The sequence below is a fragment of the Eptatretus burgeri genome, chromosome 1 (genome assembly GCF_056783735.1).
Source record: "Eptatretus burgeri isolate ZD-2024b chromosome 1, Ebu_testis_v1, whole genome shotgun sequence".
NCBI lineage: Eukaryota > Metazoa > Chordata > Myxini > Myxiniformes > Myxinidae > Eptatretus > Eptatretus burgeri.
Genome location: NC_140961.1, coordinates 71186263 through 71213272, shown reverse-complemented (window position 1 = coordinate 71213272; position 27010 = coordinate 71186263). Strand labels below are relative to the sequence as shown.

Here is a 27010-nt window from a genome sequence, read left to right as displayed (position 1 = left end):
GCATTTCGTGCCGAAAGATGTCATTTCCGCCCACCATCGCATTTCGTGCCGAAAGACGTCATTTCCGCCCACCATCGCATTTCGTGCCGAAAGACGTCATTTCCGGCCACCATCGCATTTCGTGCCGAAAGATGTCATTTCCGCCCACCATCGCATTTCGTGCCGAAAGACGTCATTTCCGCCCACCATCGCATTTCGCGCCAATCGCCGAATGCTGAAAGCTAAGTTCTTCTTTTGCTATCATTCTTTTGTGCTGCCACGCTGTATCGAACGATTTCATTCCTTATGTTATATATAAAGGTGCTTATCACAATAATAACAAGATTTATACATTTCAAATATTAAGGACGCTTTTTTATTGTTTTTCAACTGAAAAAGCATAAATTGCATATTTTAACATTAGTGTACTCATTTGCTTCACTACACACGCTGTATTGAAGGATTTCACTTGTCATTATTTTGTCACCGCTGTGTCCATTGATGACACCGGAACGAAAGTCTGGTCATTTCCCAGCACCAACCCTATTTGCACAACAATGTCTGCAAAGTGCGTTTGTGACACGAAGATGACAACTTTGTGGCTCATTCGGGATGCTGCTCTAATGTTCTTTACACCTATTCTTTCTCCAACCGCAAGGAGAATATCGTCCATAACGCCGTTTTCCGGCGGAACGAAGCATAGCCCATGCTTCCGCGATAACCCTTCGTCGCACCCATGACTGGTAATAGTTTGACCAGCCATGTCTTTAACCAAACAAAACCAAAAAGAAGGTTCTGCAAGAAGCAGTAACCACCTCAGATTATCAAAAAGAGAAAAATTGTAAGGGCGATAACCACTTAAGGTGATTAAAAAAAACAAACACCCTCTTACCTTGTTCGTTCTCTCTCTCTCTCTCTCTCTCTCTCTCTCTCTCTCTCTCTCTCTCTCTCTCTCTCTCTCTCTCTCTCTCTCTCTCTCTCTCTCTCTCTCTCTCTCTCTCTCTCTCTCTCTCTCTCTCTCTCTCTCTCTCTCTCTCTCTCTCTCTCTCTCTCTCTCTCTCTCTCTCTCTCTCTCTCTCTCTCTCTCTCTCTCTCTCTCCAAAGAAGGAAAGGAGAACAAGGAGAAACTCACGAGCAAAACACAAAGGAAAGGAAAAAGGGGGATAGGAAGCACCAACAAGGCCCAGCACTCACACGACAAAGCAGGCGGCGGCCATTACGCCACACCCACGCATGACTCACCAACAACCAGCAGAGAGAGAGAGAGAGAGAGAGAGAGAGAGAGAGAGAGAGAGAGAGAGAGAGAGAGAGAGAGAGATAGAGGAAGAAGAAGAAGAAGAAGAAGAAGAAGAAGAAGAAGAAAAAAAGTGCTATCTCTTGGGAAAATAGATTTAATGTTTTTGCTTCAGCAGCAAATTCAATCATCAGTCGTCATGGGCATCCATTGCAAATCTTACAACTGTTAGTTTGCCATATCGAATCTGAACTTAATGGCTTTTTTGATCGTGCAAGTTCTGGATAAGCATTCCCGTCACAGTGTGTTTGCAGTGCTGAGTAAATTCCATATGCATGGTGATCGTTCACAAAACCAAATGGCACCAAAGCTGTTCGTGTAGTTGAAACATTCCAAACACTACATGGACAATCTAGTGTGTATATAGTTATCATCAATGCACCGTGGTCTTGACAGTGTCTTTGTTGCTGAATCAATCTTTCAGCAAGAGTTATGCTGGGTGGTTTGCCATTGCCCTCCCAGCAGACAGGCCAAAATGCTGGCAATGACTTGTGAGAGGTAGTGGGATTTTCTTTTTTACATCGCCGACCAGCATTGGCATGCCGGTCCTCCAGCTTAATGTCCTTCTGATGAACGGCACCCACGTTGATGCATCGCCCTGCATGCGGAACGCCAGGGCAGCAGTTTATATCTGGGTCGAGACTCAAACCCAGGCTGGACAGCTTGTGTACGAGTATGTAAGTAATAGGTTCTATAAATATGCAGGTGGGGGGGGGGGAGCTGTTAGACAGGCAAGGAGAGTTCAGGTTAGAATTCCAGCCAAATGTAACATCTTGCATTTGGTGTTTGGAGAGACCGTGGTGCATAAAAGGTGCGTGGTGCATCACCGATGCAAATGAAAGCCGGATTGCGCACAGAACGATGCTTCCCTGATTGATTGAACGTGCTACGTTTGCTTCGTTCTCAGGAATCCCAGTCCCCACATGCCAACGTGTCCATTCACGCTTGGCCAGCGTGATGTGCGTTGAGCCGCCGAATACAAACCCGAATGGCGCAGCGTTTGTCGCACGTACCCGAGCCGTCTGCGTGTTGCGCGTTCAAAGCATTTATTGACAAAACCTGAGCTAGGGGGGCTAAAGCATCATGACGTGAGATAACTGGCTCGAGTTACACGAGCCCTGGGCCGTCCTTCATTATCATCCCGCGTTCGAAGAAGCAACAATGCCTTCAAAGCGATATCAAATGCACCTTGTGAGGAGTTCGCTTTTCCGTGCACACACAGCCCAGCGTTGCGTTATGGCGCCCTCGATGTTGGAAAATAGACGTGACCTTCGAGACCACCACTTGGACTGGAAATCCGAATGGGGCTCTGAGCGAGCACCTGGAGTCGCCCGTTCGACACGTCCACAGGGGGGCGCACACGCATCGCGCATCTTCCCACGGTGCGATCGAGATCAGCGGTACAATGCTCACAGAGCGGGCGGTCCCTCGACCGAAGCGCCGGTCTCCAGGAAAGAGCACGAGATAGACGCGGCTTTGCACGCCCAGGCACAACGACGAGCGTCGAGGCATCGACGGAGCCGAAGGAAGAAGAAGAAGAAGACGTGTGGACGGGCATCGTGGAGGACGTGGCCTTTTCCGCACGTGGTACGGGATTTTATGCACCGTCGATATGGCGGGAGAGGGGGTGGAAAAAAGAAAATAGGATAATAATGGGAAAAACAAATCCTTTTCGCAGCGAAAAGAATCTGAAGAATGCATCTGTGGTAAAATAAAGAACGGTGCGGCCACCCTTTGTGACGATCTTCACCGCGGGGAATCGGCATCGTGGTTCATTGATTTTATTTCGATTGGTCTCCAAGCGCATCGTTTCGGAGGCGATTGCAGCCTCATCGTGATCATCGTCGCTCGTTCTTGGCCTGCTCCTTGTTTTCGACCGGCTCGACCCTCGGTGCTGCCATTCACATGGAATCTGATGATCAGAACTTCAGGCGGAGAGCACCGCGCAGCTCCACGTCTTGAGTGTGTATAACACCTGTGCAGACTCCCCTGCTCCACGACTTCTTGCCGGGGCGGGGTAGCGGCAAGAGCAGGAAAAAGAGCGGGACAGGAGGAATCGTCAGTCGGGGAGGGCAGCCAGCAAAGGGGGGCAACGATGCGCTGCCATGGGGCAGTGTGACCCAGGCGGCCGGATGCTGTTGACCACCATTGGCGCTTTCGCGGCGTTCAGCCTCATGACTATCGCCGTTGGCACCGATTACTGGCTCTACTCGCGGGGCGTTTGCAAAGCCAAGATGCAGCACGACAATGAAACTGGCAGGAAGAACGAAGAAGTCATGACGCACTCGGGCCTGTGGAGAACCTGTTGTCTCGAAGGTACGCCAGGTTAGCACCGCGAGACAAAAGAACGACGCGCGTCGCAGCTGAATCGGCCGATCCGTGTCCCCGCGACTTGGGCTCGCGACGCGTTTTGTGGGAGCTAATTGTACTCCGGCCGATGGAAATGCAAATGCAACCTTGCATGAGTAAAGACCATGCCTGTGATGTATATATATATATATATATATATATATATATATATATATATATATATATATATATATATATATATATAAAAATAGTCTGTTGATAGGAAGAAAAAATTATTTGCACATTCGCCATAATTGAACTATCATCGCAAGTGCGCACTCAGTCGTCGCAGACGTCGCAAAGAGAAATCGCACGCAGGTTGCAGTCGCTCTCGGCGTTGAAATGCGCTTTTCCATAGGAACCGTCTGTTCCCTCGTCTCGACGCCCAGTAAGGGCAAACAAAGGCGGGGCGCATCCTCCTAAACGGCCTTTGTTTCTTGAAAAACATGGCGTTGGATCGGAGTGCTTTGCGACTGACGAATCTGTGCCGATTAGTGAAAGGTCGACGGTCGTGCCTGGGCCATGGATGTGCCCATGGCCCAGGGGGCCCAGGGTCACGTTGCCATCGCAAAAGTGCCATTGATGCTCCACTTGGAAGCATTATCCTTAACACGTCTCCGCTTCGCCCCGTTGTCGCCTGGGTCGCCGCACAAGTCGCACCTTGTAATTGTCCGTTATAATGATAAGACCCCTGATGTGCATCAATCAAGACCTTGCAGCTTGAATGCCGTTGTTGCAGATTTGACACTCGCTGAACGAAGAGCGTCGACAAGGCAGTTTATCCGTCGCCCTGCTTTTTCTTGCACATGTCGTGTTCAGTGTGACAGTTACCCCTCTAATACCTTTGAACTATCCAGTCTGGCTTCAATTCCTGACCTGACCATAAACTGTCTGATTGGTAATTCGTAGACAGGACGTTTAATCACAAACTGCGTTGTCCCTCAGATGGACATGGCGGACGTCAAAGATTCCACACGGTGTCTTTTGAGAAGAGCGTGCGAATTATCACCTGCACACTGAACAAATTACAAATTCCAGTCGAACACCACACCTGGCCAGCGGGTTGGTGAAATACCAAGGGCGATACAACCACCTTGGCCGACCCCACAACAAGGTGGGATTAATTGGGTCGTTAAATAATTATTGGTACTAGCAGTAGTAGTAGTAGTAGTAGTAGTAGTATGTTTTGTATTTGTTGAGCGAGCTTTTTTGTGAGTTATAATCCAAATCGACAGTCGTGTTGCCTCGCTTGAATTATCATGTTGCATCACGTGTCACCTCTCAACCAGTTGTCGTCGAATTGTCACAAATTCAGCACAGTCATGTGACTTGTGAGAGTCAGGAGTACTGTCGAGTTAATTTTTCCATTCGGAACCACCACCAGTGGAGGCTTCTTCGATCTCTGAATTGCACATCCTACTTTGCCAGTGAAAACCCTCAATGATCGATACAAGTGGTGTCCTCTCAAAAGTGGATTTGCGTCATTTCCTGGAGTAGGCTGGTTGACCTCACTCCTGGTACTCTTTCCACATGTATAATAAGCATGCACTCGAGCACATAACCAGGAAGATTCTTACCTTGCTTCTTGGCTCCGGAGATGTTTTTATCAAGGGGAATCCCTGAAAAGTGGGATGATTCAACGAGGCTGTTGCATCATCTCTGATGCTCATGTGTTGCTATATCTTGTATAAACATTGTGGTGAGGTTTCATGCTGTGGAAAGTATACTTCCTATGTGGATTTGCATGGTTCTGCAAGAAGGTTGTGGAACAATGCTAACATTACTATTCATGGTGTTTCAATATTTTAATGTCTCAAATAAGAGTAGAGTAGTTGAAAAAGTGTGTGTGTGTGTGTGTGTGTGTGTGTGTGTGTGTGTGTGTGTGTGTGTGTGTGTGTGTGTGTGTGTGTGTGCGTGCGTGCGTGCGTGCGTGCGTGCGCGTGACATCTACAGAACACTTAACAAATCTCATTGAGACATGCTACAATGGTCACCATGGAACCATTCTACATTCACTAATCCGTTGAGGATGCCAATCACATAGCTAACCTAGATGACATGCACTTTCTGTGATGCCATGAGACATCAAACGTTTTAGTGTGGCATTTGCAGAGCCTCTTGCATACCAATTTACAAAGACATCCTGGATAACACGCTTGATTCCTCAGCCATGCGTTCCATTCATCAAATTATTATTTTTCAATCACATATTCAGCCACTCACCAATGTCTTCTGGGTTTCATTCAGCGATCCATTCACCATGTGACAGGCTCATGCAGAGGTGGCTCACTCACCTTTGAGTTTCTATTCTGCGTTCGATTCCCCAGCCTCACTGACTAGAAGCTGTCGCTTTGGTGCTTCGCAGGCAGGGTGTTGCATCACAAGGTGTGCCATCCCTTGGTTGGGCATTAAGCTGGATGTCCCATGTCCTCGGATTAGCTGGTGGATGTTAAGTATTTCAAGGCGTCATTCAATGAAGTGTAGGCTAGTTATCAATGGCACCCTGAACATATTACAAATTATTGCTCCAACTGACTGTTTGGAAGGCAATGGCAAACCACCCATTGCAATCTTCGCTGTGAAACTGCTTTGGCAGTACCGACACTCTGGCTGCAGATTATGGACGCGAAAGAGTTAGATCCATTAATTCACCAAGCCATTTTGTATTTGAGTCACCCAGTCCTCTTGCATGTTTATCAAAGAGACATTCAATTAATTTGTTCTTAACTTTTAAAAATTGATCATTCTGGATGTCCACAATTGAGCCATTTAACATGCCATGCTGAATTCTTCAGTGTAAACCCGAAAGGATACCACTCATGCAGGTCCTTGCAATTATGGCTTTCACCAAGCAGTCTCAGATCAAAATCAATGAAATATCCCGCATGCCAATCATAGCAATTCAAAATGCCACTCACTGACCCCTCTTGCATTGCATTTGCCACTTGGAATCAAAGATAGTTCACCAAGCTATCCTAAATGCCACTCAGAATCACATCACTGAGCTATTGTGCTGAAGACTTACTCATCCATCCTGCATGCCAATCACCAAGCCTTCCTGTATGCTGCTCACAAAGCCATTTATTTAGCATGTCATTCAAAGCCAGTCACGAACCCATCCTGTATGCTACTCACCTTGCTCACTGCCTTTTAACATGTAATCTATGGGGAATATTTTATTGCCTCACTCAATCAAAACAGAGCGCCTTTCGAATTTTCACTTTCCTGAACAAATAGGTAATGTGTTAATTATGGCATTTTGCAAGCTTTTGGAATGTTAATTAGTCGCCTCTGTCTTTCATGCATACCTATATATCCAAGGAAAAGTGTCCCTCCTTGGCAGGAAGGAAATTAATTTATTTACCCAGTTTCCAGAGCTGCATCAATGCATGTTCATGTTTCAATTTTTTTTAATTTCAAGAAAACATTTATTTCCATAGATGTCAATATAAGTACAGTAAAACAAAAAAAATGAAAGTAATATTTCTGCAACTTGGTGAACCCAGGATATAATCAAAATAACATGTACAGAAGCAAATATGGAGGCATATTCAGAAGCCGAGGCTTGTATTGATATGCCTATGGGCTAACAATATAAATGACAAACAATAAATTAAACTAAAACTAATGAATGGCAAAGAATTTCGGAAAAATGGTCAATTATACTGTGAATAACAATAACAAGAATAAACAGATAAAAAATGAAATAACAATAAAGTGAAGTCTTACAAGAGTGAATAACAAATAAATGTGTAAGAAAGGAAACTTTCAATAATACGAGATCAAATTTAGTTTATAAGAAGACTTAAACCGAGCCACAGATGATTGTGTCTTTACTGCTCCATCAATACTATTCAAAGACATGGCCCATAATAACATTAAGAGTATGATGTATTAAGAGTATGATGTGCTAGTAAAAGGAAGAAATAAGTTATCTTGTGAACTAGTGAAATGAGTATGGATATCATGGACTGCTGTAAAGTCAGACAAAAAGGCTTGTGGAAGAAGTTTGTTGGTATGTTTGTACATAAATTTCCCTGTTTGTAGTTTATTAATGTCAATGTGTTGAGTTTGGTGGAAAGATGTGCAGTGTGGGCCCGTGGATTAGAAAGGGTACATATCCTTATAGCGTGCTTTTGAATAACTGAGAGTTAGTGTAGCTGATTTTTACAAGAGCGTGCCCAGATAATGTTACAAGAGTTCAGGTATGGGAGAAGAATTAAGCTATTACCATCAGAGTGGGATGAACCACCCAATGGGTGATCTTGTTCCAAGCATGCAACATGTTCTTCTGACACACACTTTTATTTGTGCGGTGTATAGGTAAGGCCTAAGTCACATTTGTCATGGCAGCTGTGGGGTTTCCAAAATCTACAGCCACTAGCAATTATACGGCGGCCACAGTATTTCCACGGTCACACAATGTAGCAGTCACATATGTTTTTATCTTTCGGGGAGCCGCACGGCGTATTTAGAAATTGTAGAGACCGAAAACGTGGGGTTTCCGTACGGTCTTTGATTTGATGTCGCACGGTGACCTTAAGGGGGCCCTGCGGCGACCATAGAATTTTCAAGGCAGACGCAATTAAGCCTCAAGGTGCCCGCAAGGCGACCGCAGGGGGGCCCTAAGGTGAACGTGCGGCCAGACGGACGATAACGAATGGGTTAATTTTTTTTAATTTTTTTTCACCAGTTTTTTTTTTCGGCTTGTCGAATTGCTACGGCGAACGCAGAAATGAAAAAAGTTATAACTCTGCTTTATAATTCCACGGCGACCCCTACGGCCTGTAAAAGATAGCCAAACGACGTAGGGCCACACTGAGGCCACCGCAGAAACTCTGCGGCCGCCGCACGTTTCCGTTAATTCAGAGGGCGTACGGCTGCCGTATCCTCGCCGTAAAGCAAATGTGACTTAGGCCTTACTGACAGCTATGTATAGGCAAAAAACGAAAAACCTGGGTTAAGTTCATGAAGCAAAAACATACCTACTGCTTGCAATTCAAAACACCTCACTGCACTGTAAATGGTGGAGACTTGTAATACCCTCCCACTCCTGGAGGCGGCACAACATGATACACATTTGCATGGAGAATTTGCATCCCTCTCCTCCCCTCCCTTCCCCAAGACAATCAGCAAAGATAAAAACAGCCCGATACATGGATTGGGGTTATGCTGATCTTACGTAGCAAGTCTGGATATAATCGGCCCAGAAGTAGTATAACGAAATACAATGCAATAGACGTCCATTGTTGTGGGACAAAATACATTGCAGCCGGGCCTCGCTTTCACTATTAGTGGGGAAATTGTCTGCTGAAGTGTGAACAAAATGGCCCAGATTCTGTCTCTTTCCATTTGAGCAGATGTCTGCTTGTTCATGTTGAATGTTTTGAAATACATTTGGCACATTATTTTAGATACGCATGCATAAAAGTTCAGCATGCCTACAAAACAGTACTATTTCTGAAAATTGGAAAAATTAAATTCAAATATCCTTTCAAGCAAATGAAACTAGAAGGGCATTCTTCGACGTCGCAACATCGCCAGATATGCCTCCACCCACATTATCACATCATTACACATACTTGTACCAAGTTTGATTTAAATTTATGAACCCAGATTCAAAACATTAAATTATTTTGGCTGCCAGACCATGCATCCGATCAAGTTGAAATTTAAACGCATATTCCCCATCACTACTCGATCACAACTGTGACGTTTCACATCGATTGATGAAGCGATTCAAGAGAAATATTTTTCAAAAATATTTTCATTGAATCCAATATGGCTGCCAGACCATGTGACCTATTAATTATTTGTGAACACCCTGGTATTCCCAAGGCTTGGGGAACATTTGGGTGAGGTTTCCCCTCGATCTGTCAAGCCATTCTGGAGAATAAGGTTTTAAAAGGTTTATTCTTCAAAAAAAATCATAGCTGCCGAACCGTGCAACCTAAGACGTCATTGGTGGAAGAATTTTTGTTCCTCATGGATAGGTGATCATACCTTTAAAGTTTTGCCTCGATCTGTTCAGCCATTTCGGAGAAGATTTTTGAAGGCTTTTATGTTGAAAAAATATGGCTGCTGAACCACGTGACCGATGTCATAATTATCATTAAAGAATTCATTCTACATGAGTAGTCACACACATGGTGAAAATTTCGTGTCAATCGGATAAGCGGTTGCAGAGAAAACAGAGAAAATTAGCACAGACAGACAACCTGAAAACATCCTTCCTCTGGCGACTTCATCAGTGGAGGCATAAAAATGAACCCAGATTCAAAACATTCACTTATTTTGGATTGTAATTCAAAACACTTACATCCAACCTGTATGATGACCTGAACTAAAACATGCACAATTTGTTTTCCATTCATCACTAGACCAATGGAAATTTTACACCCAGGGCATACAGCATAATGGTCGGGGTATCAAATTGAAAAAAACACACTTTTACCACAGGTCGAAGTTTGGAGAAATTAACGATGTCATTGCATACTTCCTTTGGCAGACTTTGTTATTACAGCATGTTGAAAACTTAGTGAAGCCCAAAGATTTCAAATTATTGGGATGAGCAATACTGCATGGGATATCAGACAGTGAAATTGGATGACAACTTGGGTTCTGTTGGACTGTTATCAGCATATTGACTGCAAACATCGACAAGTCTGAAGACGACGATGGTTCACGAGCGCTATTTGACGATGTAGATTGTTTCAGAAGTCAAGGATGACACAATGTGATAATTTTTGACAAAGTTATAAAAATGATCAACATAATGTGGTACGAGTGACAGGTAATATATTAGCTGCAAAATGTCGAAAACCCGGTTTCGTTCAACAACTTTAAAGATTTGACCTCTGCCTAACTTTTAAAGGTCCCGAAACAATGTTGTGGACATTAAAATAAGGAAACAGGATACGTGCTATAGCCTAATGGAGTAAGTTCGTCAAAGAAGGTCGAAAACCCGGTTCGATTCCCACAACCTTGAAAATTTGACCTTTGTGAACTTTAAAGGTCAAAGGTCAAGGATTATGACCTTTAGTGCAAAACTTCCTCTGGGACATTCCAGGAACAATATAACGTCATATAGGCTATATGGCATTTCACACTCCTCGGATTATCCATACTTTGATGAAATCAGCGTAAAAACAAACTTGAAGGGGACGCCATGGGCAAGGTGTTCGAGATAGAGAAAAATGATTTCAAGACTTTAGATGGGGAATGACCTCAAGATTATGCATAAAAAATATTGTCATCCTAGCTCTCAAAGTTTGGGTGGTCATCTGATTTTTATGTCAAAATTCGAAATTTTCTAAGTTCATGACCTTGTGACCTTGACCTTGGGACTAAAATGAAAAATCGAGCTCCGTGGGGCTATGCAGGTGCCATTGGGCTAACCAAATACCGAAACCTCTGCCAGATTCGACAAACCCCTCGGAGAAGAAATTTTTTTAATGTCAAAATCGCAATTCTCTAAGTTCGTGACCTAGTAACCTTGACCTTGGGATGAAAATGAAAAATCGAGCTCCGTGGGGCTATGCAGGTGCCATTGGGCTAACCAACTACCGCAACCCCTGTCAGATTCGACAAAACCCCTAGGAGAAGATGCAAATTGAAATCGGCTACCCCCTAAAAACATGTTTTTTGGGCGTGGCTCCGCCCATAATGGGTGGACCACGCCCATTTTCAGGAAAACACAACTAGATCATGATATAAACCTCCCATCAAAATTTCATCAGGATCAGATCAAAACCCACGGAGCTCTGCTCGGGACAGACAGACAGACAACAAAAACGAATATAGTGGTCACTTATATTTTTCATGAAAATATTTTTTCGTGAACCAATAAAACAATGATGTTTAAGACAGGCCTCAATCAAATGACTCGAGGTGACCTCAAATGGAGAAAATGCAGCTCTGATTAAACTTGGCAGACATCTTCCTTTTGGCCACAAGCACAGTGTTCCAGAATAAATGGAATCGCTCTCAGAAGTCATCCATCAGAATTGTCTGGAACCAGCACTCTCTGGTCTCTCTGGCAGAAAGAGTGCTGTCATTCTGCAAAATGGGCTTTAGGTTACAATGATAAGATGCTGTCTTCTCACCCCAGAATATTAAGCAGCCTGCTTGACATGATGCTTGGTACATCAACACTGGAATCTCTCATTCTGGAGGAACATCTTTTGGTCCGATGAGAGCCGATTCCTCCATGCACATGACTGATGGGAGAACTCCGGCTTGTCAGCAAGTCTAAACACTTAGAACATTGTGGAGTCCATCCCACTTTGTGTCAGATCTGTTGAGATATGGAGCTGCCTGTTACTATTGTAAACTTGATCTTGAAACTGTACAGGGTAATGTGACAAGTGACAAAGTACCATGGGAACATTTTTTTTTTTATCCTGTTGTTCCACATTTTGACAACCACTCAATTCTCTTAACAACTGTGTTCATGACAATGCTAGATTTCAGCGTTCTCATGCAGTTAGTGACTTCATGTGAAACGATGCCATCACAACATTGCCCTGGTCAGGCAAGGAGTCCTAATTTAAATCCAAGAGAGCACATTTGAGACATTCTTGGGCATATAATTTAGAAAATGGACCCTCCTGTGCAGACTCTGGCACAGTTGAAGGGTTCTCTGCAACATGAATGGCAACAACTCCCTTTGGATTCTCTCTGACAGATTATTTAGGGGATAAGGAGGGTTCGATCAATCATTCATTCTAATGGTACTTCCGCATGTTATTGACCTTTTCAGGTTATTCATTCCATTGTCACATCAGTGGATGTCATTATTCACTGGTCTTGAGTCCAACTTCACATGACGTGTTGCCAGCAGCCCAATTCTAATTTTTTTTTGTATAAAACAGTGCGTTACTGACATCCTCATTATGTGATTAAATAATCAACAAATCTCTGATTTTTTCTCATCTTTTGCCAAACATTCATTCTTTACTAATATATGTTTTTATTTTTGATAAACGCAATGGCTTCAAAATAATTTTCTTGGTTGTTGCTCTGATCCAGAACAACGCAGCCTGTGTTGAGCTATTTTTCTGTGTACTGTATATGCCTTTGAAAATGCAGTTGACAGAGACTACTGTACTTTCATTCTTGCAAATGTCTACAGTTTTAACAATACTCTTTTCTTGAAACCCCATTTTTATACAGACATCTAAATGCCAAGAAGAGCTGAATGAGTGCTGACATTCTATAATTGGCATGAAAGAAGTGTAGAATACAAATCTTTTGTCATGTCTTTTTAGGATCTTTCAAGGGCATCTGCAAGAAAATAGATTACTTTCCAGAAGATGGAGATTACGACAAGGAAAACTCTGACTACCTACTCCGTGAGATTTTCTTATCACACACACACTTGTGTAATACATTTGCAACATCGTCCATTCTTTCATTTAAATTTGTTCATTCAGTTTTTTCACATTATCTTAACTTTATTTTTTTCATTTGTTACCTGTTTTGAGCATTACCTTGGTAGATTTATTCATGTAGATTAAATGGATGTGTTTGTTTCCTTACAATATGTTTGTGCACACGTTATTAATCTCATCAACCTTTAAATACACAGGAGCTACCCAATAACGCTGCAGCCTGATTAGTGTGGCCTACTCGTGGATCATACAGATTTTTGATGGTAATATTATATTTTGTGGATCAATCTCTAGCATCAATGACATTTGAATCTCTGAAACACAAGCGATGTATAAAAGTGATTGACACATGTACGAGTCTACCTTAAAGGTCCCCTGACATGCAAAACTTTCTGGTTATTTATATATTAACTTGACCTTCCTAGTGAAGAAATCACCCATGTTTTTTTTTTAATCAAAAATGGGATAATTAGAGCAATATTTCGATCATTTATTGTGCTTTTCACAACTTGCTATGCCCAGCCCCTAAAAAAGTTGACCAGCGAATCGCAGCGTTGATGTCACATACAGAAACTCGCACAGAGTGGATTGACTTGAGATCTCTGGAGTCTAGACCAGCGTTTCTCAACCTTTTTATCCTTGTGGAACCCTTGAAATAGTTTTCATGTCTCAGGGAACCCCTGCATAAAAATTATTATATACCATTATTAATATCTAGCTCTTTTGTATTTTTATCGTAGTTCACGTGGTAAATATAATTTTTTTTTCGGATACCTGGTTTAAAAGGAAAAAATGACCCCCTTTTTGTCAAATTTATTGGCAATGAAAAAAAAAACATACTGCTCGTTTATGAGACCTCACACCAAGGTTTTAATTCACAAAAAAAAATTTTAATCAAAAAAAAAAAAAACACACCTCATACAACTTGATAAACAAAACTTAAACAAATAAAGCTGAAGCAATAAAGGTAAACAGAAGAAGTAACCTTGAGAGAGAAAGAGAGAGAGAGAGAGAGAGAGAGAGAGAGAGAGAGAGAGAGAGAGAGAGAGAGAGAGAGAGAGAGAGAGAGAGAGAGAGAGAGAGAGAGAGAGAGAGAGAGAGAGAGAGAGAGAGAGAGAGAGAGAGAGAGAGAGAGAGAGAGAGAGAGAGAGAGAGAGAGAGAGAGAGAGAGAGAGAGAGAGAGAGAGAGAGAGAGAGAGAGAGAGAGAGAGAGAGAGAGAGAGAGAGAGAGAGAGAGAGAGAGAGAGAGAGAGAGAGAGAGAGAGAGAGACTTCGCGAGACTTCGCGCTAGGAAGCACAGAGAAGATAGATGGATACCGTGCATGCGTCCCGTACTTGAGTCAGTCACTCAATGATGCACGAATCCGCCGTGTACAGGACGTCCACTAACCAGTGAGGGCGGTTTCACACTGGCGCCATATAGACATCGTTAAATATATTCCCTATGGTTGTTATCATTGTAAATAATATAAGAGGTTGAAGCCTCTATTATAATAACCAAGGAGTTTCCAACAATATGCCGCATGTGTACAGCAAAATTACTAATATTAAATCAAACAAATACTACTCAAAAATACATGAGCCTATTTATTACTGTTTCTCGCAGAACCCCGAGTGACTTCTTGTGGAACCCCGGTTGAGAAACACTGGTCTCGACTAGTCCGATAAATCCGTCATCCGTCCGACTAGGCTGATAAATCCGTCGTCCATCCGACTGGGCCGATAAATATGACGTGCTGTAGCTTTTATTTATTATTCTCTTTTTTTCATTGTTTTCTACTGGTGCTACATGATGACAGTAGGAATAAAATAAATAAAAATGCAACAGAACGTCAGATTTATCGGACTACTCGAGACAATTGTCACAAGGTGTGTTCTGCACGCAAGTTTTCATCGTATCCGGACAGCGAGATTGCTTCGTTTTATCCGTGGAGAGATACGGCCGATGACATTCGCCGGCCTTGCTTGCGATTAATTCGCCGCGGAGAAACATGTCCGCTAAGCTTCGCTGGTCACGTCACCTCACTAAAATATTTCGGATATTGAGCAGTATGCAAGTCGAATTTACATTATTGAATTACGAATAGGATTTAGTCTAACCAGTTGTTATTGCCAAGTCTTCCTTCAATGTCCTCCCAATCATAATGAACGCCGGGAATTTCATCGCCATTTTCCTCTGCTTGTCCTGCTTCGGGCTCGAACTGGTAAGGCCGTATTTCATTTCCAGCTGCCTGAACTTCACCTCCCGCAACTACCTTATCCAACAATTCTCCATGTGATTCAGACCAAAATCCTTCATTTCTCTCACACTCACTGTCGTTACCAGAGAAATGAAAGTCCATGTCATCCATTATTCAAAACCAAATGTTCGATTTTTTTTTTTAAAGCAGAAATGAACGAAGCGATTGAGTCGACCAATCAAATGTGGAAACACACAGGAAGCCAATATAATCACGTAGACCACCAACCCGAGTAATTTACGTGCAGCCTTTGTAATCCTGTAGTTGACGTCATGTGGGTTACGCCCCTTGCAGGAGAATTTTTAGGGGCGTTCCCGAAGAGGTTTGTTTTTTTAATTTTACAGAATGAATATTGTGAAAAAGACATTGTCAGATCTGAAATCACGATGGAAAACTCCTATAGGACATATATAAATGAAATTTCAGTACTTTTGCATGTCAGGGGACCTTTAAGCATCAATGACATTTGAATTATTTGAATGTGGTATTTTGGATTTAATATATATATATATATATATATATATATATATATATATATATATATGTTTAGAAAGACCCACCCACATATCATTTATATGTTTATCATTTTTATGTTGACTGCTTTTGACATTTGCACATGGTACATACTTGGGAGCCTTGTTGGTATGCATTTCTGTTTGCGCTGTCACTGATGATTTGCCAATAAGTAATGAAACCAGTGTAGTAGCTGATGGGATGCGTAGTATTGGGATTCTCATGTGTGTACTATTTGTGAATGTCTTCACAGCTATGGTGAAACTCTGGGAAGGGTTTGAAACAACAAAGGGCTTACCTTGGTAGCCTTTCTTGGTTGCTTTATGCAGCTTCTTCAGCTAGAAGAGCATGGGAGAAGTCGATTTATATATGTATATATGTATGTATATATGTTTGAATGTATATACGAGGTGTGTTCAAAAAGTATCCAACCTTAATATTTCGTGCGTAAACAAATGAAGCTGGGGAGGCGTGGTTTGGTGCACGTATGTAGGCGATCCTAATTCGTATGCGTGAATATTTTCCCGCCTGCAGAAGTTGTCAGTCGCCGACAGACCGCCGATGAGTGAGGAAGTGTAAGTGAGCGCCGTCGGATTTTCTTTTTTGACAAAATTACGGAAAAACTTGAACAACGCTACTGCATCAAATTTTGTGCAAAGCTTGGCGATTCCCAAGTGGAAACGTTCCGCAAGATTCAACAGGCCTTCGGGAATGAAGCAATGGGCACCACACAGATAAAAGAGTGGTACAACCGCTTCAAAGATGGTCGCACATCAGTGGAAAGTGAAGCACGTTCTGGTAGGCCCTCAACATCCCAAAATGAGATCGTCATTGACCAAGTGAGGACCCTGCTGATGCAGGATCGTCAAATCACGATCAGAGAACTTGCAGACAAGGCAGGCGTCAGCATTGGATCCGTTCATTCCATTGTGACTGAGGATTTGGGCTTAAGGAGAATCTCAGCGAAGTTCGTGCCAAAGCTGATAACGATCGAGCAGAAGCAACTCCGTTTGGAGATCGCACAGGACATGCTGGAGACTGTGAACAGCGATCCCAACTTCTTCAACACAGTGATCACTGGCGATGAGACCACAGTTATCCGTAATTTTGTCAAAAACGAAAACCCGACGGCGCTCACTTACACTTCCTCACTCATCGGCGGTCTGTCGGCGACTGACAGCTTCTGCAGGCGGGAAAATATTCACGCATACGAATTAGGATCGCCTGCACACGTGCACCAAACCACGCCTCCCTCGCTTCATTTGTTTACGCACGAAAAATTAAGGTTGGATACTTTTTAACACATCTCGTATACATATACAGTCAACCCCCGCTTCATCGCGGTTCACCTATCGCGCCCCCGGTTCATCGTGGGTTTTCCCTTGGAACGTAACCTATTCCTTCTGCGGATTCCCCCGGGACATCCCGGTAATAATATATAAAACATAAATTATTTAAGCAATAGATTATAACGCGTGGTGCTCGACCAATCCCTGTGTTGTAAGAGGCAACCAGGGTTGCGTCAGGAAGGGCATCCGGTGTAAAACATGTGCCAAATCACTATGCGGATCATATGGATGATCCGCTGTGGCGACCCCTCACGGGAGCAGCCGAAAGAAGAAGAGGAGGTGCTCGACCAGTCACACAACGCACGAGACAAAGTTTCGCTTGTGAACTTCGAATATTTTCTTCGTTTTTTCTCCAAGCCCCACGATGCCGCCCAAACGCCCTGCACCTTCTAAGGCTTCTGGCAAGGAACCGAAGCGCCAGAGGAAGGTTCTGGGATGCTCCAGGAGAAGGTTAAGGTAAAGGTGCTCTATATGCTTCGGGAAGGAAAAAGGTTTGCCACCGTTGGACGAGCACTACTCATACCCAGCACCTCAAAACCGACCAGACCAGACTAGTCGATCTCCGGCACCTCAAACCCAATCACTGCCAAACCGACCATACCAGACTAGTCGATCTCAGGCACCTCAAACCCAATCACTCCCAAACCGACCAGACCAGACGAGTCGATTATTTTGGCGAGTCGTCCATTCATCGCGGATTTTCACTTCGTGCGGGGAGGTTTGGAACGTAACCCCCACGAGAAACGGGGGGATTACTGTATATATATATATATATATATATATATATATATATATATATATATATATATATATATATATATATATGTATATATAAATCGATGTATATATGTATATATGTATATATATATATATATAGATCTATGTATATATAGATCTATGTATATATAGATCTATGTATATATAGATCTATGTATATATAGATCTATGTATATATAGATCTATGTATATATAGATCTATGTATATATATATATATATATATATATATATCTATGTATATATAGATCTATGTATATATAGATCTATGTATATATAGATCTATGTATATATAGATCTATGTATATATAGATCTATGTATATATAGATCTATGTATATATAGATCTATGTATATATAGATCTATGTATATATATATATATATATATATATAGATCTATGTATATATAGATCTATGTATATATAGATCTATATATATATATATATATATATATATATATATATATATATATATATATATATATATATATATATATATATAGATCTATGTGTATATGTATATATATATATATATATATATATATATATATATATATATATATATATATATATATATATATATATATATATATATATATGCGTTTAGTACCCTCTGGCTGTAATTGTGATCATCAGCCACAGATTATATGTCACACGGTTGGTCTTCAGCTTGGTTATTCCTTCCATTCACTGGTGAGAGATGTGGGTGGGTCTTCATTCTTCATTTATATGTTGACTGCTTTTGACATTTACACATGGTCCATGCTTGGGAGCCTTGTTGGTATCTATTTCTGTCTGTGCTGTCGTTGATTCGCCAACAAGCGATGTAATCGGTCCAGCAGCTAAGTGGGTGTGTAGCATTGGGATGCTCATGTGTGTACTATTTGTGAATGTTTTAACAGCTTTGGAGGAACTCTGAGAAGGGTTTGAGACAGCATATTGCTTACCTTGAGTAGCCTTTCATGGTTGCTTTATGCAACTTTCTTTGGCTGGAAGAGCATGGGAGGAGTCCATTTATTTATGTAATCCTTGCCACATGGGTTTAATTGATTAGGTGAGAGCTAATTGATTATTTCCTCCATTTACAGGTGAGAGATATAAGTGGGTCTTTGATTTTCATTTATATGTCAGGTCCACTTTGAGAATGCATTTAAAAGTACAACGGCACTCGGTAGAGCGCATTCCACCAGGCTGAACAGTTTACGTTTTGTATCCTCCTGAAATGCTGGATCTGCATCTGAACCTGAACTAAAATATGATCAGCTTGTTCTTCTCACCGACTCAACTCATCCACCCATGTTTTGTCATAACCCTTCCACAACTTTGGTAATATCATGCTATATATTGTTTTTCGCCCAATTTCTTAATTGTGAAGAATCACTTTAGAAATTAAAAAAAATATCAGATCTGGATCCGGATGCAGATCATCAGAAATATTGAATCAATTCTTCCTTGTCACACATCCAACCTGTCCACCAAGTTTTGTGTGAATCCATCCATAACTTTTTGAGATATTGTGCTATAGTTCGTTTTGGCCCTTTCTCTCAATCGTGAAGCATCATTTAAAAAATTCTCGTATCCGTATCCATCTCCGAAACTTCACCAAAATCTAATGAATTAGTCATTGTCAGAAACCCAACCTGCCCATCAAATTTCGGCTGAATCTGTCCATATAGAAATTGTTGGAGTTACTTTTAGTTTCGGACCAGAAATATCTAGATTAGTGGAACAAGATGAGAGGTTGTCGCATTTATTTTGGATAAAGGAATGCTTCACCTCACAAATAACATGTTTACAATGATTTCTGGCAGATGTGAAAGCTGAAACCAAGTCAGAGGAAGAAGAGTTTTTCCATGTTCGATATGCCGCATCTTTTGCGCTTATGGGCATAGAGCAGGTATTATTGAACCAATAATTGGTAGGAATGATGGACTTGAAAGAGAAGGGGATATAAGCCTCCATTCCTGCAACAACAACTTCAGTTATACGTTCAGCAGAAATAGAGACATTGCCCGAGGAGAGGCAGTCGTCTTCCCAGGGAAAGTCAGAGAAGAAGTTTGGTAAACCAGTCGAGTCAGCACTATTGGAAAGCCAATTCTGGCATTTAGTTGGAGCAGTTGGAGGAGAAAGAGTGGTGGTAAGTGAAATGACATTTACAAGACTGTGGTCAGAAGAACCAATTGGAAGTGAAAGTGTGTGACTGTAACGCAACAGATTTGAGATGAAGAACAAAATCCAAAGTATTGGAAGAGTGATATATGATGATCTGGAATATAGTTGTTCATAATTTGTTCCAAATCATTGTGAATGGAAAATGTAAGAGCTTCAACTCCCCCAACATCTGTGTGGGAAGATTTAATCCACTCTGTGGTGTACATTGAACTATCCTAAATAGAGGAATTCTGCTTGATGGTGTTCTGATGTCATGGCTTGTCATGGCTTGTCATGTCATGAAAGGAATTAAGATAGTCAAAGAAAGTTAGAAAGTTTGTAGAGTTGGAAGAGCAACAAATGAAACAGAAAAATAGTGATGGTTGGGAGACAAATCTTAAGCCAGATGACGTCAACGTTTGGAGGTCCACAACCTCCACGATTTAGGTCCACAACGCATACAACAGGCATGTTGATGTTGGAATAAACACAGACTCCTTTGAAGCGGAATCACGAGTGAAGGTTGCAGTTAGAAATATTAAAGGAATTAACGAGAACGCCATGTGACAATTGGGTCTCTGAGAGAAACAAGATATTAGGTGAGGTACTTGCTAGATGATGTTCAACAGAGGAAAGATTTGAATCAAGACCACGGATGTTGATGAAACGAATTAAAAAAGAGTCACATTGAGTTAAAAGGCAAGGGTCATGGATGATGCCTGGTGTTAGCTTAATGGTTAGGGTGGTGGCCTTGGGATCCCAGAATCCTGAGTTCAAATCCCACTCCTGTTGAGTTAATACCAGGTGGGGTTGACTGCCTGTCATCCTTCTGAGGTCGGCAAAATGAGTGCCAGCTTGCTGGTATCCTGTGTCGGAGTGGCGATCTGTCCAGGATTGTGCCCAATAACCAAGGAGACTGCTTCGGCAGCACCAATGCTCTGCACAGAGTATGGTCCCAATGGATGGATGGATGGTCATAGATGGAAGGGACCGGTACTATGACTGCTTGAGCCCCACCTCTCAAGCAGCAGAGGCAAGCAGGTCACTGGAGATTCTTCGCACCCCATAATACCAGGAACTAGGGGCCATTAACTTTTCAGACTTTATCATATGTAATTGGAGGCTTCTGAGGAAATGAGGGGAAAGACAAATAAAAGAGAGAGAATGTAAAGGTATGGAGTAAAAAATGAGAAAGAAAAGTGTGTGATGTTTGTTTGTAAGAAAGAGATTAAAGCAAGTCTGGTAGTTATAGTTACATGAGACAGAAAGTAAGACCAGCCATCCTGACATGGAAAGTGTAAGATGGTTCTGGGCACCACTTTAATGTTCCTAAATCCATACGGTAGTAGTACCCTGAGCGATCGCTGTCTGCAACCTACAACCTAAAGAACCGGATGAGTGTTTTTTTTGGAGACACCATCTCCTTATCCTCAGGGAGCTCATCCATCCTTTAACAGGTATTTGTTTTCTTCCTGCCGGGTGTGTCACCCTCTCCATTGGCAAGCCAGTAAGGTTCATTGGTTTAGTCGCCGATTGCCCGACCATGTGGCAGGTAGCACTGAGTTACATGTTACCAGTGGCAGTCGAGAGACTGGCCTGAACTAAAAGACCTGATACCTACCAGATCAGATTTGTGCTAGATTGCAAGTGGCATGATGTCACTGCTAAAGTGGTACATATTAATTTTCATTGCTTGCACTTGCTTATTTAATCGTTTCGTAACTGCAGTCATCCTGACAAGCCGGTGATAAAAAAATGAACACGTAAAAGGTCATTCCTTACAACTAGCACGTCTTCGATAAAACTCCTAAAATAATATTGATTATGCACAACCTGGTAATGTCCCACCCACATGGTTGCTTTTGTAGTCACGTACACTTCCTTTTTTTTTTTTGAAACATGTCTCCCATTTCTGTAAGCACTCAAGTATAGGGGCACTACGTGTGGTGATTTGCACACTACAAGCTAGCAATCATGCTGAATTTAGGTGTACCCCCACCCTCCAGCTCTTGTGCAAGCAATACATTATTATTGAATTTTTATCCATTTCCATGCCTGGTGTTGGTTTTATGGTTAGAGTGGTGGGCTTGGGATCCTAGAGTCCCGAGTTCAAATTCTGCTTGGCTGTTGAATTGATACCAGGTGGGGTTGACTCAGCTTGTCATCCTTTGGAGGTTGGCAAAATGAGTGCCAGCTTGCTAGGATGATTGAGCCATTTGAGTATCTGGTGTTGGAGTGGTGACCTGTCCAGGATTGTGCCCAATAGCCCAGGAGACCGCTTTGGTAGCACTGATGGTCTGCACAGAGTATGGTTCTGATGGATGGATCCATTTTCCCAGCCATATTGGTGTACTCGGAAGCTTCATGAGCAGCTGCCATTCTTTTCTTTGGAAAAAAAATCTTGCAATGCTGTTAACTATAGACAATATGGAGGTAATGTTTGTTCCAATCTGTGCACCAGATATTAGAGACAATGTTACATGATATTATGCCTTGCACACATTTGGCTGTTATCACAACACTGCATACATAGATGACATAATTGCACCTGTTGAAAGCTTCTGTTATGCTAACGGAGCTTGTTTCTTGCTGGGTCTGGTTCGAAAAACGAAAAGGTTCTAAACTTGCTTGTGGAGAGAAGCTAATATATTATCTTAGATTTGTAAAATAAAGTTTGCATGGAGTGAATTAGAGAGCAAAGTGAGGAAGTTGTACTTAGTTGGCACTGTTAATATTAATTTCAAGTATGTGTTTGTCTCGGCCTCAGCTAGGCCTTGTACATGGGATTCTTCAGATGACAACACATCATCTGTTTTTGTTTTCTTTTTTTTTTGTCCTCTTTAGCCCATCTTTCTGACCCCCCCCAAGTCAACTCAAAACTTTAAAAGAAGCGAATTTTTTCTCACAATAAAGTCCTTACAAATTTCCCTCACTCGTTCATTTTTCATTCTTCCCTATTATCGCTTCCTTTCTGGCTGGTGTTGGCTTTATGGTGAAGGCGGTTGGCCTCAGATCTTAGGGTCTTGAGTTTGAGCCCCTGTTGTGTTGTGCCGTTAAATAACACCAGGTGGGTTGACCTGGCCAGTCATCTTTTCGAGGTCGGCAAAATGGGTACCGGCTTATTGGCAACAAGGAGCACTGCATCAGCGGCACAGCTGCATTCTCAGCAATGATGTAACCAGCAGCCACAGGCTGCATATGAAATAATAATTATAATAATAACAATGCTTCCTTTGCTTATTCTCCATCATTCCTCCTTTTAATATTCAAAACTTCTTTCTTACAATTCAAAACTCTTCTTTTGACGCAAAACTACTTTCAAATATTATTTTTCATCGCCCCTGACGATCTATCCTCTCAAAATACCTTCCTCCAATGAAGTTTCTTCCTCTTCCCTTACGATATTTTATCCCTGGTTCACTTACAAATCCACATCCCATTTCTAGTTGCAATCATACAGTGGCTACCTTTCTTCCTGCTTTTAGCCAATCTTCTCTCCACCCTGATCATGATGACTTTATTTGGTTGAACTTGGGATTCATGAAAGAAATATAATTGCAGCAAATGTGGGCTTTGGGCCGTGAACCCCTTCCTGTCTGCACCAGCCATGTCATTGCAGCAAAGGCCTTCTGCGACTCTGTGGGTCTGACCCAATCTGTAAAGTTTCCAACATGGATTTCTGCAACTGGTTCGTCCTCCCTCTGGATATGGTAATGTCTAACTTTCTTTACAATCACTCATCCTCATCTGCCCCTTTTGGCACATCTGATCATTTTTTTTGTCATATGTTACATATTGTCATATATCCAGCTTTTGTTAGAGAGGAATCGAAACACCGAAGATTCTGTCTGTTCATACAGGCCAAGGATTGAGCTGCCAAATCCATAACATATTATATTGATTCCACCTCGTAATACTTCCACAAAAGCTTTCCATCTCCATCACTCCACTTTTTGCCATCCTATTTGTGGCTAAGCTATCCATCCTCTCAGCTCTGGTACACGAGGTCAAGCAGCTTGTTTTATAAATATTGAAGGTTAACCAGACTGAGGGCATATTTAGGTCATTCTGTAAGGCTTGCCATAAGTGTTCTCATCTTTGGACAAGCCAGAATACACCATTTTGTCAATCTTGAGGTCCAACTTTCCCATCAGTCTCCTTCCTCCAAGTCCTGGTTGTCAAGTCCCGTCTGTGCCGTATACTCTCCCTCCAATACCTCGCTGACTTTGATCAGCCTCACCTGAGACTCTGCTTCAGTCTTTGCCTCCAAATTTCGCATATCCAACCCATCCCAATATGTCCCCACCTTAACCCCTCATACTTGCTTCCTTCTCGACTTTCCATTAAACTAGTACTACTCTTCATCGCTGATTGGCCCAGATGGCAGCTGCGTGTGATGGGTGGGAAAAAAAATTGGCTCGGTGATTTAGAAAACACGTTAATATGGCAAACGGCTTGGAAATCAAATGTTATTTCAAAACAACTCGCTCAGATTGAATGACGGAGCACGAACCACTCGCTCAGGGTGAATGACGGAGCACGAACCACTCGCTCATGGTGAATGACGGAGCACGAACCACTCGCTCAGGGTGAATGACGGAGCACGAACCACTCGCTCAGGGTGAATGACGGAGCACGAACCATTCGCTTATGGTGAATGACGGAGCACGAACCACTCGCTCAGGGTGAATGACAGAGCATGAACCACTCGCTCATGGTGAATGACGGAGCACGAACCATTCGCTCATGGTGAATGACGGAGCACGAACCATTCGCTCATGGTGAATGACGGAGCACGAACCACTCGCTCAGGGTGACGGAGCACGAACCACTCGCTCAGGGTGACGGAGCATGAACCACTCGCTCAGGGTGACGGAGCATGAACCACTCGCTCAGGGTGATGGAACACGAACCCCTCGCTCAGGGTGACGGAGTACGAACCACTTGCTCAGAGTAACATGGCGCGGCAAAAGCGTCCGCAGTGAGTGAACGATTCACTCAAAATGACGTAGTGCAGTACCGCAATTGACAATGGACGCTTGGCAAGTGGCTTAAGCACTCAAGCAAGCACTCCAATTAAGTAGTTGATAAGGAACGGCTGGCCAGGCTGTCGCTGCATACCACATATGATCCCTTTAACTTTAAAGCCGGTCTTCACCGTGCACACAGCAGTTAATGAAATATAATGAATTTATTCAAACAATAACTTTATCCACAAAAGAGTTGCTGCTTAATGCAGAACAACCATGGAGACATCGCAAAGTTCAATCGCCCGTGAAATAAACATTGCAGAAAATCTGCCGTGTTGCCTGCTCGTCTGTGCACGTCATGTGGTTCATCGGTTCGGGGTTTGCGCAAATGTTATAACTTTATTTTAAAACGTCCTTTTTTCACCAGATTTGCTTTGATTCCATACAGAGCACCATGCGAAACCTCCAAAAATATAGACACAAATCTGGCAGATGCTATGGATAGGCAGTCCCTCTTGGGGACAGGGCATGAGGTGAAGACTTTATATGGTATCGCTCAATGAAGCTGGTTAATTTTGGCATATTCCTAAAATTTTCGTTGACAGAGACGAACACCGCCCGGACGTGTCCGGAGACGAACACCACCCGGACGTGTCCAGAGACGAACACCGCCCGGACGTGTCGGGAGACGAATACTGCCCGGACGTAATCACCGTCCAGACATACCCGTCAAGATATGTTCAGAGACAGACAGAGAGAGGGGGGGGTGAGAGAGGTGTGGGAGGAGGGTTCTGCACTGTTTTGGGAACACTGAAAAGGTGGGGAGTAGGTGGGAGCACTGAAAAGGTGTTGGAGCACTGAAAAGGAGAGAGGTGTGTGGGAGCACTGAAAAAAAAGAAAAGGAGAAAGGTGTGGGAGCACTGAAAAAAAATACACCAAATTTTCATTCAAGCACTTCCTTGGAGTTTCCTTACTTACACACACACACACACACACTTAAACATTTATGAGTATAGATAGACAGATTCATCTCTCTCTCTATCGAGTGCAGCCTGTAGCTGCTGGTTGCATCATTTGTTGGGACGCGGCTATGCCGCTGATGCAGTGTCCCCCTTACCAGTGCACTGGTACTCATTTTGCCGACCTCGGAAGGATGACAGGTGGAGTCAACCTCCTGGTGTATTAATTCAGCGGCCCAATTGGGCTTGAACTCAGGACCCTAGGATCCCAAGCCACCACCCTAACCACTAAGCCAACAACAGACTTCAACAGATTGATTATACATTAGGATACCACTCCCACCACTCTGGTTAGGTCATCTCTTCGAGCATGACCTCATAAAATGGGTGTCGATGTCCTTCGATCCGTCCGTCCGTCCGTTCACAATGAAGTTGAAGCGGGAGATCTGGTCATTAGTGATCCTGATAGAGGTCGATGAGACGTACATGATGGTATGACTTTCAAGGTCACCGAAGGTCAAGGTCATGAGGCCTTTGAAGTTGTGAAAATGACGATTTTCAAATTCTATCTCCTCCGCCATTTCTCAAGCGATCTTGAATTTGATTGTAGCATATGAATCTATGGGACAATATCTAAATTTGGTTGGGCCTGATTTTCGATATTCACTTTCGTTTTCGTGTCACGTGACTTCAGAGTTGGCAAAAAATGCGAAAATGACGATTTTCAAAATCTATCTCCTCCTACATTTCTCAAGCGATCTTGAATTTGATTGTGGCATATGAATGTATGGGACAATATCTAAATTTGGTCAGGACGGATTTTCGAATTTCGCTTTCGTTTTCGCGTCACGTGACTACAAAGTTTGCAAAAACTGCCCTACCTTCAGGAGGCTATATATTCTCTACTGGGCATGGTAAAAGTTAGTGAATGGTGTCATTGCATAGCAGCTGACCTTGTATATTTATACATTTTCCGCCGAAGGTGCAAAAGTTTCAAAACCCGAAATGTAAACGTCGGCATTTATTTTCAAAATATAATT

The 27010-nt window shown here is 42.6% G+C and overlaps 1 protein-coding gene across 7 annotated transcripts in view; it reads left to right on the top strand.

Annotated features, from left to right (window-relative positions):
• Positions 1-27010, top strand: part of LOC147034710 (voltage-dependent calcium channel gamma-2 subunit-like) — a 233714-nt gene that overhangs the window by 88103 nt on the left and 118601 nt on the right. For 3 of the 7 annotated variants that reach the window (XM_085887525.1, XM_085887517.1, XM_085887489.1), the window contains exons 1-2: positions 2728-3598; positions 12892-12975. In XM_085887525.1, coding sequence (XP_085743651.1) covers positions 3379-3598; positions 12892-12975 — 304 coding nt within the window. In that variant the 5' untranslated portion in view covers positions 2728-3378. Of the gene's footprint in view, positions 1-2727; positions 3599-12891; positions 12976-27010 lie in introns of those variants that run through there. The other 4 variants (XM_085887532.1, XM_085887500.1, XM_085887508.1 and 1 more) reach the window with 2 other exon arrangements.